The sequence below is a fragment of the Crocuta crocuta genome, unplaced genomic scaffold, assembly GCF_008692635.1.
Source record: "Crocuta crocuta isolate KB4526 unplaced genomic scaffold, BGI_CrCroc_1.0 scaffold115, whole genome shotgun sequence".
NCBI lineage: Eukaryota > Metazoa > Chordata > Mammalia > Carnivora > Hyaenidae > Crocuta > Crocuta crocuta.
This window is the reverse complement of record NW_027530575.1, coordinates 7,437,707-7,453,513: the sequence shown is the minus strand read 5'-3', so window position 1 is coordinate 7,453,513 and position 15,807 is coordinate 7,437,707. Positions and strand designations below refer to the sequence as shown.

The 15,807-nt window shown below is 55.5% G+C and overlaps 1 protein-coding gene across 2 annotated transcripts in view; it reads left to right on the top strand.

Annotated features, from left to right (window-relative positions):
• Nucleotides 1–6,701, top strand: part of CUNH19orf38 (chromosome unknown C19orf38 homolog) — a 14,019-nt gene extending 7,318 nt beyond the window's left edge. For both annotated transcript variants that reach the window (XM_077768022.1, XM_077768021.1), the window contains 2 exons: nucleotides 789–826; nucleotides 6,149–6,701. In XM_077768022.1, coding sequence (XP_077624148.1) covers nucleotides 789–826; nucleotides 6,149–6,298 — 188 coding nt within the window. In that variant the 3' untranslated portion in view covers nucleotides 6,299–6,701. The remainder of the gene's footprint in view (nucleotides 1–788; nucleotides 827–6,148) is intronic.
• Nucleotides 6,702–15,807: the final 9,106 nt, after the last annotated feature.

The window sequence follows — 15,807 nt, the reverse complement described above, 5'->3', positions numbered from 1 at the left end:
CTCGGCCCCCGCCCGCCCCACCCCCTACCACGCTGGACGCTCAGTTCCACGCGGGACAGACGCAGTCCGTCCCCCCGGGGCATCCTGGGTGCTTTCACAATGCCTGGCTTTCACGGTCCTTAAATGGAGCCCCCCCCTCCCCGCCCCTTGCGATCCAGAACGTGTCATCCCGGAGGCTTCCACCAGGGGGCGAGAGGCAGCCAGTTTGTGCTCTGCGAGGCTCCGGAAGGGGCCCCAGGGGAGAAATCCCATCCTCTACTTCTTTCACTGGCCACACGTTTATTGAACCTCTGCTACGTGCTAACGTTTGGGGGGGCGTCCCTCAAGGACCAAGACAGGTGGTCACAAGCCCCTACTCCAGTGCGAAAACAGTCGATGGAATGTGGGACCCTGTCTGGGCTGAGGAGGGTGGTTCCCGGGGTGGGGAGATGAGGTTTCAGCAAAGACCTGCAGGGTCGGAGTAGCTGGGTGAAGAGTAGGCGATTGGAGGAGCCCCGGGGGCGGTGGAGGAGCTGAGAGGTGCTCTGTAAAGTGGGAGTCGAGAGGAGAAACCCATTTATTAGAACGCAGCGAGGGGCCCCTCAGAGAGGGGACACCTTTCAGTTTGCAGCTGGGAATGGTTCACCACGTGGAATGTTCTGGAAGGGACCAAAGCATGCTGGGTCAGGGATCCCAAGCCCTTCGACTCGGTTGCCGTGACGCCTGTGTTTTTAGGGGGAGGGCCCCCGGACGGCGGTGAGCAGGGATTTTAAACTGACCCCTGGTTTTCCTTTCTCTTTGTATTTTAGATATGACCTTTGACAACTCCCTGTTTGCCATCTCTGCGGTAGGTCACTTCATGTCTTGCTTCCGGTCTTCTGCTGACTGGCCTAACCTTAGGAAGGCCGCCACCAGGCTGGGTCGACCAGATGTCCCTGAGCTTTGGGGATCCTGGGAAAAGCCCAGAATCACTGAGCAGGGCGGAGAGTTGGTTCGGACAAATCCCAGGGGACTGCAGGCAGCCTTGTGGGGCAAAGGGCAGGGTCCCCCGGGGCTGGAGCTCTGGGACAAGAACAAGGCAAGGCCTCGAATTCTTTTATTTTATTTATTTATTTATTTATTTATTTATTTATTTATTTATTTATTTATTTTTATTTTTAACATTTATCCAGTTTTGAGAGACAGAGAATGAGTGGGGAAGGGGCAGAGAGAGAGGGAGACACAGAATCCAAAACAGGCTCCAGGCTCTGAGCTGTCAGCACAGAGCCCGATGTGGGGCTCGAACCCACAAACCGTGAGATCATGACCCGAGCTGAAGTCGGATGCTTAACCGACTGAGCCACCCAGGCGCCCCAAGGCCTCGAATTCTTCAGCGCTTCCTAATTTCTCTGGGCGGAGACAGACGATGCCATGTGGGGTAGGAGTGAGAGGGAAGCTCACTCCTTACTTAGGGGAGTTTCACTCCTTACTCATAGGCGGCAAGCAGGGGGTGGCTATAGAAGATTGTTCCAGGCTCGGGACGCGTTCGTGGCCCGGTCCAGAATCACTGGAGTGGAGCCGAGTGAGGAGTCGAGGGGAGCCCCGCGGAGCACTTTCACTTTTTGCCCCAAGTGAAGTGGGAGCCATGGAGGGTTCAGAGCAGAGGAGGGAGGTGACCGGTACAGGTGCTCACAGGCGCCCTCTGCCGGGTGCAGGCAGGACAGATTTGGGGGGCGGTGTGGACACGCCGGAATGCGNGGGCGGGGGGGGGGCGCGGAGGCTGTGGGGGCGCCGAGGGAGACCAGAGACAGGCGACTGCACTGGTCCAGACAAACTAAGTGATTAGGTGACTTGGTCCAGCGTGCTGGCTGCAGAGGTGAAGAAGCGAACAGGTGCGGGTCAGTAGATTCCGGGGACAGGAAACGCGCGCTGATTTTGGATTGGGTGGTGGGAGGAGGGAGCAGGAGGAGGGGGGCGGGGGGAGCCCTGAGGCGCTGTAGGTTTGGAGGGACAAGGGACAGGCGACCTCTCCCGGCGGTGCCCACGGGCAGATGGAGACGTGAATCTGGAGCTCTGCAGGGAGGGGCATGGGAATTTCAACGGGCCGCCAGTCACAGTCGTTGGTCGCTGGTGCACGAGTGTGGCAGGAAAGGAAAGGGCCACCTCCCCCCCCCCCCCACCCCCCGGAACAAATCCTGGGTGCTTAAGAGACAGCCGGCAGGCAGGGAGATTCTAAAACTTTGTGAGAAGACACGCAGCTCATTATCCGAAAGACATTTACAATGAGACAAGGGGAAACATGTAAAAAGTATCTTAGTCCCGCGGCGCCTGGCGGGCTCAGTGGAGTGGGTCGAGCATCCGATTTCATGATGTGACTGTTCACGAGTTCCAGCCCCGCATCGGGCTCTCCGCGGGCCTCCCCACAGCCCGCTTCAGCTCCTCCGTCTCCTTCGTTCTGCCCCTCCCCCCTCTCGAAATGAAATAAGCATAAAAGGGGCGCCTGGGGGGCTCAGTTGGCTAAGCGTCAGACTTGGGCTCAGGTCATGATCTCAGGTTTGTGGGTTCGAGCCCCGCGTCGGGCTCCGTGCTGACAGCTCAGCGCCTGGAGCCTGTTTCGGATTCGGGTCTCCCTCTCTCTCTGCCCCTCCCCTGCTCATGCTGTCCCTCTCTCAGAAATAAATAAAACATTAAAAAAAAGAAGAAATAAATATTAAAAACATAAAAAATGTTTTTAAAAAGAAATAAATAGTTGGGGCCCCTGGGTGGCTCAGTCGGTTGAGCATCCGACCTCCGCTCAGGTTATGATCTCGCGGTTCGTGGGTTCGAGCCCCGCGTCGGGCTCTGTGCTGACAGCCAGCTCAGAGCCTGGAGCCTGTTTCAGATTCTGTGTCTCCCTCTCTCTGAGCCTCCCCTGCTCACGCTGTCTCTCTCTCTTTCAGAAATGAATAAAAACATTAAAAAATTAAAAAATAAATAAAATAAGTAAATAGAAAGTATCTTAGTCCCAGGGCGCCTGGTGGGCTCAGTCAGTAGAGCATGCAACTCTTGATTTCAGGGCCATGAATTCTAGCCCCACATTGGGTGTGGAGCCTACTTAAAAAAAGAAAAAGGAAAGAAAAGAAAAGTGTCTTCGTTCTTGTCACTCTATAGGTTTTTTTTTTTTTAATTAAAAAATGTGGTGGGGTAGGGGTGGTGATTGGGTGGCTCCGTCAGTTAAGCGTCTGACTCTTGATTTTGATCATGATCTCATCGTTCCTGAGTTCAAGCCCGGAGTTGGGGTCTAGGAGGGCCGTGTGGAGCCTGTTTTAGATTCTCGCCTTCTCTCAAAACAAATAAACTTAAAAAAAGTTGGGGGCGCAACTCGCTGGCTCAGTCGGTACAGAGTGCGACTCTTAATCACAGGGGTGTGAGTTCAAGCCCCCACATTGGACATGGAGTCTACTTTAAAAATACATATTTTTAAAATATGAAATACATCCATATGTCAACCTTATATATGTAGTAAAGTATCCTTCTGTCACTAACCGCTGTCTACCCACCCGTCTCCTCCACACGTACAGGTAACCACCCGTAGCAGCTTATTCGAGTACATGCAAGGAAAGGTGAAAATAGAGCATCTATATCCTCACCCTTTCTCTTCTCTTTAAAACATTTTTAAAATGTTTATTCACCTTTGAGAGAGAGATAAAGAGTGCAAGCAGGGAAGGGGCAGAGAGAGAGGGAGAGGGAGAGAGGGAGACACAGAATCCCTAGCAGGCTCCAGGCTCTGAGCTGTCAGCGCAGAGCCGGACTCAGGGCTCGAACCCATCAACTGTGATATCGTGACCTGAGCCACTGACTGAGTCACCCAGGCGGCCCATCTTTTCTTTCTTTCTTTTTTTAAAAGTTTATTTATTTTGAGAGAGAGAGAGAGAGAGAATGAACAGGGGAGGGTCAGAGAGAGGAGAGAATCCCAAGCAGGCTCTGCGATATCAGATCCCATGAACCAATCCCACGACCCCGTGAGATCATGACCCAACCCACTGAGCCACCCAGGCACTTATCCTCACCCTTTCTAACACAAATGATAGCATGCTATCCACACTATCTTACTTCTTTTCCGGGGTTTAAATATTTTCCCCCAATTTTTTAAAGTTTATTTATTTATTTTGAGAGCGTGTGAGCAGGGGAGGGGCAGAGAGAGAGGGAGAGAATCCTAAGTAGGCTCTGTGCTTCCACCACAGAGCCTGACGTGGGTCTTGAACTCACAAACTGAGATCATGACCTACACTGAAACCAAGAGTTGGATGCTTAACTCATTGAGCCACCCAGGTGCCCCTATCTTACTTCTTTTCCTTAACAGTAAATTCTAGTGAGATATTTTCTAGCTTTTTTTTTCATCATGGTAAACTATACATAACATAAAATTTACCATTTTAACCATTTAAAAATATTATTTATTTTGAGAGAGAGAGAGAGAGAGAAAGGGGGAGGAGCAGAGAGAGAGGGAGACAGAGAATCCAGAGCGGGCTCTGAGCTAACAGCAGAGAGCTGATGCGGGGCTCGAACCCACAAACTGTGAGATCGTGACCTGAGCGGGGGTCGGAAGCTTGACCAACTGAGCAACTCAGGCGCCCCGTACCATTTTAAGCATTTTCAAGTGTCCAGTTCAGTGGCATTAAGTACATTCATTGTGTGTAGCCCTCCCCCCGTACTTCTCCAGAACTTTGCCTTGCAAAAGTGAAACTCCTGCCCCTCTGTCCTCCAATTTCTCATTCTTCCCAAACCCCAGCCCCCACCTCCCCCTTCCCCTCCCCTTCCCCAGCTACCATTCTACTTTCTGTCTCTGTAGATTTGCATATTCTGGACACTTTATATAGAAATGACATCATATAATGTTCATCCTGTTGCATCTGATTTCATTTAGCACAATGCCTTCAAGGTTCTTTCATGTTGTAACGTGTCAGAATTGTATTCTTCTTTTAAAGATTTTTTAAATGTTTTATTTCTTAGAGAGAGAGAGCGTGAGCAGGGGAGGGTCAGAGATAGAGAGAGACAGAATCTGAAGCAGACTCCAGGCTCTGAGCTAGCTGTCAGCACAATTCCTGATGCGGAGCTTGAACCCAAGAACCATGAGATCATGACCTGAGCCAAAGTTGGACGCTTAACCGACTGAGCCACCCAGGCGCCCCAGAATTGTATTCTTGTTAAAGGCTAAACAAATCGGTTAATGGACACTTGCAGGGGGAGGGGGAGAGAGAGAGAATCCCAAGCAGGCTCCACACTCAGCTGGATTGGGGGCTGGATGGTGAGATCAGGATCTGAGCTGAAATCGAGATTCAGATGCTTACCAGTCTGAGCCACTCAGGCACCCTGAAATTTTTTTTAATGCTTATTTATTTATTTTTGAGAGAGAAGGAGCGAGAGAGAGAGAGAGAGCACAAGCCAGGGAGGGACAGAGAGAGGGACATACAGAATCCGAAGCAGGCTCCAGACTCTGAGCAGACACTGACATGGGGCTCAAACCCACAAACCATGAGATCGTGACCTGAGCCAAAGTCAGACCCTCAACTGACTGAACCGGCCAGGCGCCCCCTAAAATTTTTTTTAAGTTTATTTTTTTTTAAGTTTACTTATTTTGAGGGGCACGTGGGTGGTGTGATATCATGTCCTGAGCTGAAACCAAAAGTCGGACACTTAAACCAAGAGTCAGCCCCAGTTCATCTCTTCTTGACTGGCATTTGGGGTAGGAGCCTCCAAGGCGGAGGAGAGGGTAGACTTCGGAGGAAGGTTTTGTGGGAGCCCAGAGCAGGAGGGGAAGGGATGACATTAACAGCTTTGTTCACTTAACAGCTGGTGCTTGCCACGTGCCAGGCACTCTAGCTATTTTATCCCTTTCTGTTTTGCAGCAACTCTAGGATTATATGAGCCTTCTCCCCATTGCACAGAAGGAAAAAGTGTGGCACAGAGGGGTTACGTTACTCCACTGAAGTCATACTTTTAGGACAGGGTGCACCTGGGGTTTGAACCCAGGCTGTCCCGTTCCCTACCCAGCACACAGGAAGCCAGGAGGGCGGAAGGCAGGGTCCGGNGGGGGAGGGCTGAAATGGGACCTGAGGAACTGGGGCAGTCTCAGTCTCAGAATGTAGGGAGACCCGAGATCCAGAAACCCCAAATCACGCTCTGCTCTGTTTTTCCTCCACGGACAAAGAAAATGAACCCAGAAGAGGATCCAACCACCCTGCATGCCTGCTCGGGCTCCGGCGAGACATCTGACAACTCCGGACCCCGGAAAAGGCCCACTTCCACATCCTCCTCGCCCGAGCCCCCCGAATTCAGCACCTTCCGGGCCTGCCAGTGAGGCTGAGGATCGGGGCTCCCTCTGTGTCTGTGCCCGAGGTCCCTGTAGCTGCTTTCGGTTTTCTGGCTGCTGCTTTCTCAGGGAACTGAACAGAGGAGATGACGGGAATCCTTGACCTTGGGACCTTCTTCAACAGAGGGGCAGGAGTGGCAGAGGGGTCGCCCACATTGTCCTGGAAGCTGGACGGAAAGCGGGGAGACTCCCTCCCACCCAGGAGGGAGATGTTAGGGTCCCTGTGGCCCCCAGCTGGACCGCACACCCTTCCGGTTTCTTCCTCCCCCTGCCGCATCTGACTTGACCAGCCCAGCTGGGTTTTTGGAGCACAGGGTACCTGGGGGTATGTTCTGTATGTCTGTCCCACTGGCATGCCTAAGTTATTAATTACAACACGTGTTGAGCTGTTCCCAAGGTCTCCATGGAGTGTAATCCTTCAAGCCCAGGATCTCTGGGTCTAATCACTGGATGTCTAGCGGGAGGAGGGGAGCAGTACCCCTCACGTGCATGCTGTCAGGGTATATGGTGAGGCCCACGGGGGTACAGGAAGGGGCCAGTGTCATGCGGGGCCTTTGCTAAAGTCCTTGCACTGCTGAGTACAGGGAGTGGAATGATGGGGGCACTGAGGAGCCCCGGAGAACTGGGGGAGCTGCCGAGGGTGGGAAGCCACCATAAGCGGTTTTGGACCCTCCAGAAGAGAGCAGTTAAGGGGGAACTTGGAAGACAGATGTGTGTGTGGGTGTGTGTCCCTGTGAAGAGGGGCACTTGACCCTGCTCTGCTGGATTCGTTCGCTAGTCATCGCTGGGGGGAAGGGAGGGGCTTAAGGGAGGGGCCCAGAGGAGGGATCCAAGAAATTTTTGTGGGGGAAGAGATGGCCAAGGATGGAGGAGGAGGGTGCTAGCGGAAGCGGGAGGAGGCGATGGGGAAGAGATTAGGAGCAGCTGAGCGCTGGGAGAAGGGACCTTCTCGCGAAGTCAGGTCGGGGGCGGAAGCTGAGTCCCAGCGCACACCGATTCTCCCTTCTGGAGGGCTGGGGTGGGGCCACAGGCTGGGGGCGTGGCCTGGAGCCTGGCCCCGCCCCTCGCCCCGGCCCTCCGAGAGACCCAAGAGTCTCACAAAGCCACATCCAGTGGGAGGGAGCAGGACCGGTATAGGGGAGGGGCCTCGTCGCAGCTGCGCCCGGCCCCCCGCGTGCCTCCTCACAAAGCAGGGCAGGGCCGGGGGGCGGAGCTCGGCCGCGGAGGCGTGTCGAAGCGGACGGGCGTCAGACGCCCCCTCCACCGTTCCGGGCTGGGGAGCCGCCTCACAAAGCACGGCCGTTTGCGCGGGGAGGGNGGTGTGGCCGCTCTAGGGGAGGAGGGAGGGGTGCGCGCCGCCTCTGGCCATCTCTCGGGACTCCCTGGACTGCTAAGGACACTTGGAAAGTGGTGCCCGGCCTGGGGCGGCCTGGAGGACCCGGTTCCACCTACCGGGAGCGTTTTGGCGGTCTGGACCCCCGTGTGGGAAACTTCGAGACCTGGGGAGAGGGCCCACGCCAGGGCGGTGCGAGCCGCTGGATGTGCTCTTGGTGGAAACGTGGAAGGGTAGGGCCCCTTCTTGGTGTCCGGCTCCGAAGTGAGAGGTAACGCAGCCTCCTCCCTCGCCACGGTCCACTGATCGTTCTTTTTGGGGATGTGAGAAGCTGGTTACGTTTTCAGAAGCTAGTTTCAAAAACTGACATTTCAGTGGAAAAAGAAAATCACGAATAAGTGTTTTGCCAAGGCCCCCGAGTCTTTGTGCTTCATCCTTTTCCTTTCTGTTACTCTTTTTTATCTGTTCTCTTTGATTCCTCATTTGCTTGTTCACATTTTGCTATTCTGTTTCATTCAGCTTTGTCTCGGGGTTTCTCGCTGGAGGCTCTTGGGAGCCACTCAGGAGGCCTCTGCTGGCTTTCCGCCGGTGCGAATTTTTTGCCACTTTGGGAAGAGGGGGATCCACAGGAAAGCTGGTAGAGCAGTTGGTTCACACGGGGGTCTTCGTGCACCTCTTATGCCCAGACTTATGCCCACCTCCCACGTGTCACACCTCTTTTTGCTGCGGCAGAGCTGGGTTTTCTGGGACCAGCTGAGAGGAGAAGCGAGAAAGGTGTCCCAGGAGGACATCGGAGCTCAGGACAGGCGCTTCTGCTCCATCCAGTCTCGGCCGCTCATTTGGCGGGTATTGATAACGAATAAAGATGAGCGGGGGGCGCCTGGGTGGCTCAGTCGGTTAAGCGTCCGACTTTCGCTTAGGTCATGATCTCACGGTTCGTCGGGCTCTGTGCTGACTGCCAGCCCAGAGCCTGGAGCCTGTTTCAGAGTCTGTGACTCCCTCTCTCTCTGACCCTCCCCTGCTCACGCTGTCTCTCTCTCTCTCCTAGAAATAAATTTAAAAAACGTTAAAAAATATTTAAAAAAAATAATAAAAGAAAGTTATACTGGGGCGCCTGGGTGGCTCAGTCGGTTAAGCGTCTGACTTCGGCTCCGGTCATGATCTCGTGGTTTGCGAGTTCAGGCCCCGCATCGGGTTCGCTGCTGTCGGTGGGGAGCCTGCTTCCGATCCTCAGTCTCCCCCTCTCTCTCTGCCCCTCCCCCCGCTCATGCTGTCTCTCTCTCAAAAATAAATAAAACATTTTTTAACAAATGGGGAAAAAAGAGAATAAAGATGAGCAGCGTTTCTCAAACTAGGGTCCTGAGGCGAATCCTGAAAGCAGTTCCAGGAGAGTTGGGTTTTTCTTTTGTAAATAAATATGTCTGGTTTTTGAACAGTCTTTGATTTATGGAAGTATTGGGGACATAGGACAGAGAGCGCCCTCATATACTCCACACCTGGTGTCTCCTATGCTCAGCACCATCCTCCGAGGAGGGTTTTGACATTTTATGCTTTTTGTTTTGATCTTGACCGTTGTTGTTACTCGTTACAAAGATAACATTCCCTTGTAGAGGTAATTTGTAACGGAAGCATTTGTAAAGAGGAGAAAGTCCATGCTTCTGAGATTCAGATCCTCAGGGATGATCTAGTCTTCCAGGGTCCGAAAGAATTTTTTTCCTCTTTAGGTTTAAGTCACGTTGATGTGGGGGCTGAGAACATGGGTCAGCTGAACCGGGCTGTGTTAATTCCTCAGGGCTGCCGTGACAAACTTTTTTTTTTTTAAGTTTATATTTATTTTGACACAGAGAGAAAGCGCATGCACAAGTGGGGGAGAGGCAGAGAGAGAGCGCATGACCCGAGCCGAAGTCGGACGCTTACCCAGCTGAGCCATGCAGGCGCCCCTGCCATGACAAACTTGGTGACTTAAAACCAAAGGGATGTGTTCTTGTACAGTTCACGGCCAGAAGTGTGACATGAGGGTGGTGGCCTCACCCTTGTGTCTCTGTGTCTTTTCCTATAAGGACACCTGTCATTGGATGCCGGGCTCACCCTAAACCCAGAATGATCTGCCCTTAATTACATCTGCCAAGACCCTTTCTCCCAGATGTGCCACTTGCTCATGTCAGGGAGTTAGGGCTTGGACGTATTTTTTTTTAGGGCCTACTACATGGACTAGATTGGTGCCCTGCCGGTATCTGTGAGTCTCTGTGCCTCAGTTTCCTTATTGGTAGAATGGGGGTCACGGCGCGACTTTGTGGCACATAGCGTGTTTGTTCCGCAAACTAGTACTTCTGTGGTCGGGGCACCTGTTCCCGTAAGAGGCTGGGGTCGGCAGTGACCTCCGAGTGGGCTCGGTTCCCGCTCTGGCTCCTGAGCAGGGGTGGAGAGCAGGGAGCACAGGGAGGGATTGCCCTGGAGTGCGCAGAGTACCAGGCTGGGGTGGGGGTGGGGTTTGCGCTCCACTTCTGGAGCTGAGAGCGGGCCCGGCCTGCCGGGTAGAGAGCGCAAGCCACCCGTGTCCTGGAGAGAGTCACAGATGGTCCGGCCGCTGCGGGCACGTGCGGGCATGTGGCGGCTCGGCGGACCTGGGCACTCGGGGGGGCCCCACTCGGAGCTTTTGGCCTTTTCCTGGGATGAACGTGCTTACCCGGCCTCAGCATTTCCCAATCTGGACCCTTCTGTAGCCTGATTGCTTTGGCCAGTTGAGAAGGTATCCGAAGCCCTGTTCTGCTCACCTGTCCTTCATGAGGCAGGGTTCTGCCAGCTGTGTGTGATTCCCACCCCTCCCCCACCCGGGATTCAGATCTGCGTGTGAGTACGGACAGGGCGGTCGGCCGGGACACGAACCTCCCCATGCCTCCCGTGGGAGGTGAGCCAGAGGTATGCGTGGGTGCTGGTGGGGGTTCTGACCAGGGCGGGGAGGGGGGTGTCTCGTTGGTGTGGGTCACCAGCCGTGCGGCCTTAAGCCGTTTCACCTCCCCTGAGGCTGCTGCCTCACCTCTAGTAACACGGCCTCAGTTTCCTCTTCTGCAATGGGAGTCATACCACTTGGGGCCCAGAAATGGGGGTGAAGTGGACCGTGGGAGTGTGGAGCAGGTGTCCGGGGGTAAGCTAAATATTTCAATAGATATTATTATTATTATTAAATGTTTTATTTGTTTCTGAGAGAGAGAGACAGCGTGAGCAGGGGAGGGTCAGAGAGAGAGGGAGACACAGAATTTGAAATGGGCTCCAGGCTCTGAGCTGTCAGCACAGAGCCTGATGTGGGGCTCGAACCCATGAACCTTGAGATCATGACCTGAGCCGAAGTCGGATGCTTAACCGACTGAGCCACCCAGGCGCCCCAATGGATATTATTTGAAATTTTTTTTTAACGTTTATTTATTTTTGAGAGAGAGAGCATGTGCACACATAGACAGGGGAGGGTCAGAGAGAGAGAGAGCGAGCCACAGGATCCGAAACAGGCTCCAGACCCTGAGTCGTCAGCACAGAGCCCGAGGCGGGGCTCGAACTCACGGACTGTGAGATCATGACCTGGGCTGAAGTTGGATGCTTAACCAGCGGAGCCACCCAGGCGCCCCGATTTTTCTGTAGACGTTATTGACAATGTTGTGACCGGCGTGGAGGGATGAAGAGCTGGTCTTTCTAGGAGGGCGCCCCTTACGCCGTGAGGCTGTCCGCTGTCTCACACCCCCAGCAGACGTGGGAGGGACCCCTGGGCTGTGACTTCTGCCCCTGGCAGTGGGGCTGGGAGATGGGTGCGCGCAGCAGACATACATCTGCACCGTCCCCTGTGCGGAAGGTGGCAGCCGCAGAAGGCCCTGTCCCTGTCACCCCGCGGAGAACGATACCCTCCCCACCGCTTCTTGCCATCCGAAGTCACCCTGGCCTGTGTCCACGGCATTGGCTAAATGGCAGGTACCAAGACCAGGCCGTTGTCCCCAGGCAGAGGTGAAGCAGAGGCTTCCCGGGCCTTGAAGCTTTGGCATGGCCTCTGCGCTTGTTGGACGCGGGGAGCCCTCCCTTTGAAAGGAGGCAGGCAGCCTCCCGGCAAGCGCGCGGCGGGGCAGGCAAGGCGGGGAGCAGAACAGACTCTCAGTTCCTCAGGCCCACGGTGTCCTTTCTGGAGATGACTGTGTCATCTTTTCTTTCTTGGTCAGCACGAGTCGGTTTGCCTGGTTCTGCGGACTCTCCCCGCCCCCTGGTGCTGACAGGGGCTAAACTGCAGTTTTGGGGGGCCACGCCGGGGTGCGGAAACCCCAGAGAAAAACCCTCTGTAGAAAGAAGGTGAAGAGCGGGCAGCTGCCGTTCAGAATGAGGAGCTCTTATGACTTCCTCTGGTCACGGTTCTGGTAGCCCCCTGGCAGCCGGGGGAGGGGCAGAGGGTACAGAAGTTTGTCACGTGCCCAGATGTTAGGGCATTCAATGTCAAGCTGGGGTGACAACCCAGAAGGTTAGTAACACCGGAAGGGCATTCACGTCACAGTGGTGCCTGTAAGTTGCAGCTGCCTGGTGTCATTTATTGAGCATTTACTGTATACCAGGCTCTGCATAAACCTATATGGACAGAGTCAAAATGTTTGACCTTGGGGACAACTGGGGAAAGGATAACGGTACAAATTAGGGCCTACGGGCAAACTGGTCCGTGAGCCAGATCAGGCGTGTGGCCTTTTTTCAAGCAGCTAAAGGGAGCCTCGTATATCTTTGAAAGACCCGTTAGAAAAACCCAACAACCGAAGTAAGAATATTTAACTGACGCTCGTGTGTCTTGCAGAAACTAAAATACTTACTGCTGGCCCTTGACGGAAGAAGCCTGGGGACCCTGGGGATAAATGGATGGAGCAGGCAGGGGGAAGGGGGTCCTGGGGGAACCCTAGCCTGGGCTGCCACGGCTGCCACAGCTTTTAAGAGAAACTGAAAAGCCTTTCTTTGTGTGCGTCTGTTTATTTTGACTGTGAAGTGTCCTGATTACTCAGGCCAGATCGAGGACACTTTCTAGACCGTGCAGGCCAGTTAGCCTGACAGGTGTAGCCCAGGCTGTGTTACCGCTTAGAATATCCCGGGAGGTCAGGGACACCGTTCCCATCTTATTGGTGGAAACACAGAAAGGGCTCGAGCAGGTGACCTGGCTGGTGGGCAGGAGGGCGAGCTTTCTAACTCGCCGCCGGTGCACCTGCTCATGTTTTAGGGCAGAGTGGTTCGGTGGAAAAGGGGGGGGGGGGGGTCAGAATTCAAATGTATTCAGGCATAACAGACACCCAGGGTGGCAGTAGCTCAAACGACATGGCATTTTATTTGTTGTGCCCTCGCGCTGAAGTCTGGAGGGTGAGTGACCAGGGGTAGCGTGGGGTCTTTGCTTCGGGAAGTCCTTGGACCCAGCTCCTGCTGGCTACCCCCTCCCCCGCCCCCCCCTCCCCCCGCACCGTTCCTGGGGTGACATCCTGTCATTGTGGATCAACGTGGTAGCTGGAGTCCAGCTGCTACCCCGGGTTCCAGACAGCAGGAGAAAGGAAGGGACAGAGGTGGGCCAGGTGTCTGTCAAGGACAGTGTTCCCACAAGCTGGTTCGGACGCTTCTGTTTTCATTGCTGGCACCCCTAGCTGCAAGGGAGGCTGGGAAATGTAGTCTTTAATCTGTCTGGAGCGATCGGCTCGTCTAGGCCCATCTCAGGGTTTCTCTTCCTGTAGAAGAAAAGGAGGAACCGAACCGAGACTGGGGGGCGGTCAGTCGGTCACCTCGGCCACAGTAGGTAGGACGTGGACATAGCCAGTGTTGGGAAGGATCCTCACGGTGGGGGGTGGGGGCAGCAGCCTGGTGTGGGGCAGAGGGGTCTCTCTGAAGAGAGCAGGAGCCGAAGGGAGGGTGACAGGGTTAGGTTAGGCTCATGTCACGTCTTACAAATGACAGAGCCTTTTCCTGTGATCGAGAGCTGCCCACCCTTTTCCACGCAGGCCCGCGTGATAAAATGTTATTATTCCGGAAGGCCGCTCCGGAGCAGGTTACCACTGTAGTTGGGAGCAGGGAGCGAGGGCCCTGGGACCGGTGGAAGCTTCCAGACTAGAGAATGCACCAGGAATGTAACCAGAATACTTTCACCTCAACCTGCCCCAGAAGTGTGTCAGAGGCCCCAGAACTTGTGCTCTGGAGCAAAAGGTGAACTCTGCCCGGGGCAAAGGCCGTGACCCATCACCGGGGGTTGTGACCGACCTGCCCTCAGGTTTGCTCCACAGTGTGGTTAAAATAAAAGTAGACTCCCGAGATTGTTTTCACTGTGTGATTGCACATCACGGTCTGCCTTTGGACTTCTGAAAACCTAGACGGGGCTGCCGGCCCCGGGCCTACGTGCCCCGAGGCCAAGCTGGGTAGCGGTGCTCCTTTGGGAAGGGGAACGACGCCCCAGTTTGCCAGAAGTCCCCTCCCGGCTCATCACAGCCTGGCGCAGAGGCTTCGTTGTGCTTCCACTTGCAGCAGTTCGTGTCTGAAAATAGGCGTGTGTCTGAACCCGGGCAGCCGTCAGGGGTGGGAAGCCGTCCCATCCCCTTGGCGGGTGCCCTCCTTCGGCCCCTGGCCTCTCCTTCGGCCCCTGAGTTTGAGCCCCATGGAGGTGGGGGCTGTTCCCTCTGGTCCTAAGCTGCTCTGGCTTCCGGTCCCAGATCCCACCCCCTGCCCTCCTCCCCGCCCCCCTGCGCCCTCTCTACCTCCACCTGTGCAGGCCCAAAGTGCCTCATGGGCAGTTTGGAGGCCCAGGAGTTCCGAAAGCCAGCTCGCTGCTCCTTTGACAGCAAAACCAACCTGGCCCAGACCTTTCATGTTGGCAAAACCCTACCGGGGCTGCCACGTGGGGCTTTTTCTAATCTGCTTGACCAATTTAGTCTGACTTTTCCCACCTTTCGGGGTGGCTGAGCCCCGTTATCGGAGACCGCGGGTGTGGAATGGCCAGCGCCGTGAGTGGCAAGCAAGCGCCGAGGTTCCCCGTGGGGGTCTGGACGGGGTGGGCGAGCGGGGCCTGTGGACAGAGGGAGCACGGCGGGAACTCACGGGTGACCCGAGGTGCCCGGCCTCGGACCAGAGCGGGAGAGCCGTGGGAACCTTCCGTGGCACGTGCCGTTCCTTTCCCCGGGAGCTCGCTCTGCGTCTGGGATCTGCTCGCCCCCGGGGAGGTGGTGGCTTTGCCAGGACAAATGGGGAAAGACATACCCATCCCAGAGGGGGCCGAATGGAAGCTTCTGACCTGGGACAGACTTGCTGCTCCCGGTGGAGAGTGGAGGCTGGGAGGGGCTTCAGGCAGCTCTGAGAGGGGTCTCTTAATCTGGAGTCCTTGGTGGTCCCTCGGTGGTCCCTCGGGGTCCCATGATGCCCTGAAATTGTCTGCGGCTTTGCATAAGGATAGAGGGACAAGAGTCACTGGCTGTGACCTTGAATGAGCCTCCTTGAGAAAAAGGAGAGAGGGGGACAGTGGCGCGTCTCTCGAGCGAACACGTGTAAATTCCTTGTTGCAAGTGTACCCAGTAAACCGAGGCCATGGCACGGCTCTTGGTTCTCTGCGCGTCTTTCCGGGGAAAGGCTCCCCGCTTTTGATCCCCCTCCGAGGGCTCTGTGACTCAGGAAAGGCTGCCGGTCGGTCGGAGGACCACACCGGACTGGGGAGCGAATGAACGGATGCCCCCCGGGGGCCCGGCTCTGCTCGGGCAGGACAAGAGCCCAGGGAGGGCCCTGGATTCCTGGTCGGGAGGGGCAGCCCCCTTGGAGCTGGGGGAGGGGGCCCGGCCAGATGGCACGTGGGGGGGCCGGAGGGGGGAGGAGTGGGGGGAGGCAGGGCTGACCTCACCCAGGCCCCCGGGGCCTGCCGACAGTTCTTTGAAGATGGAGAGACCTGACTTTCCATCCTGCAACCACAAACGTACTGTGGGAGACTGGCTGTCTTTTTATTGCCGTGGTTACCTTTCGTCTACCTGTAAGCAGCCGGCCAGACTTTCCTAAGCGTTTGCTCTGGGCCAGTCACTGTTTTAGAAGCTGGGGATACGGTGACGCCCAAGATAAGCACGCGGTCCCACACTTGCTGGCCTGGGGGTGGGGGGGTTGTGGGGAAGGCGCTAGGCCAGCCGCCGCCTAGACATGTCGTGCT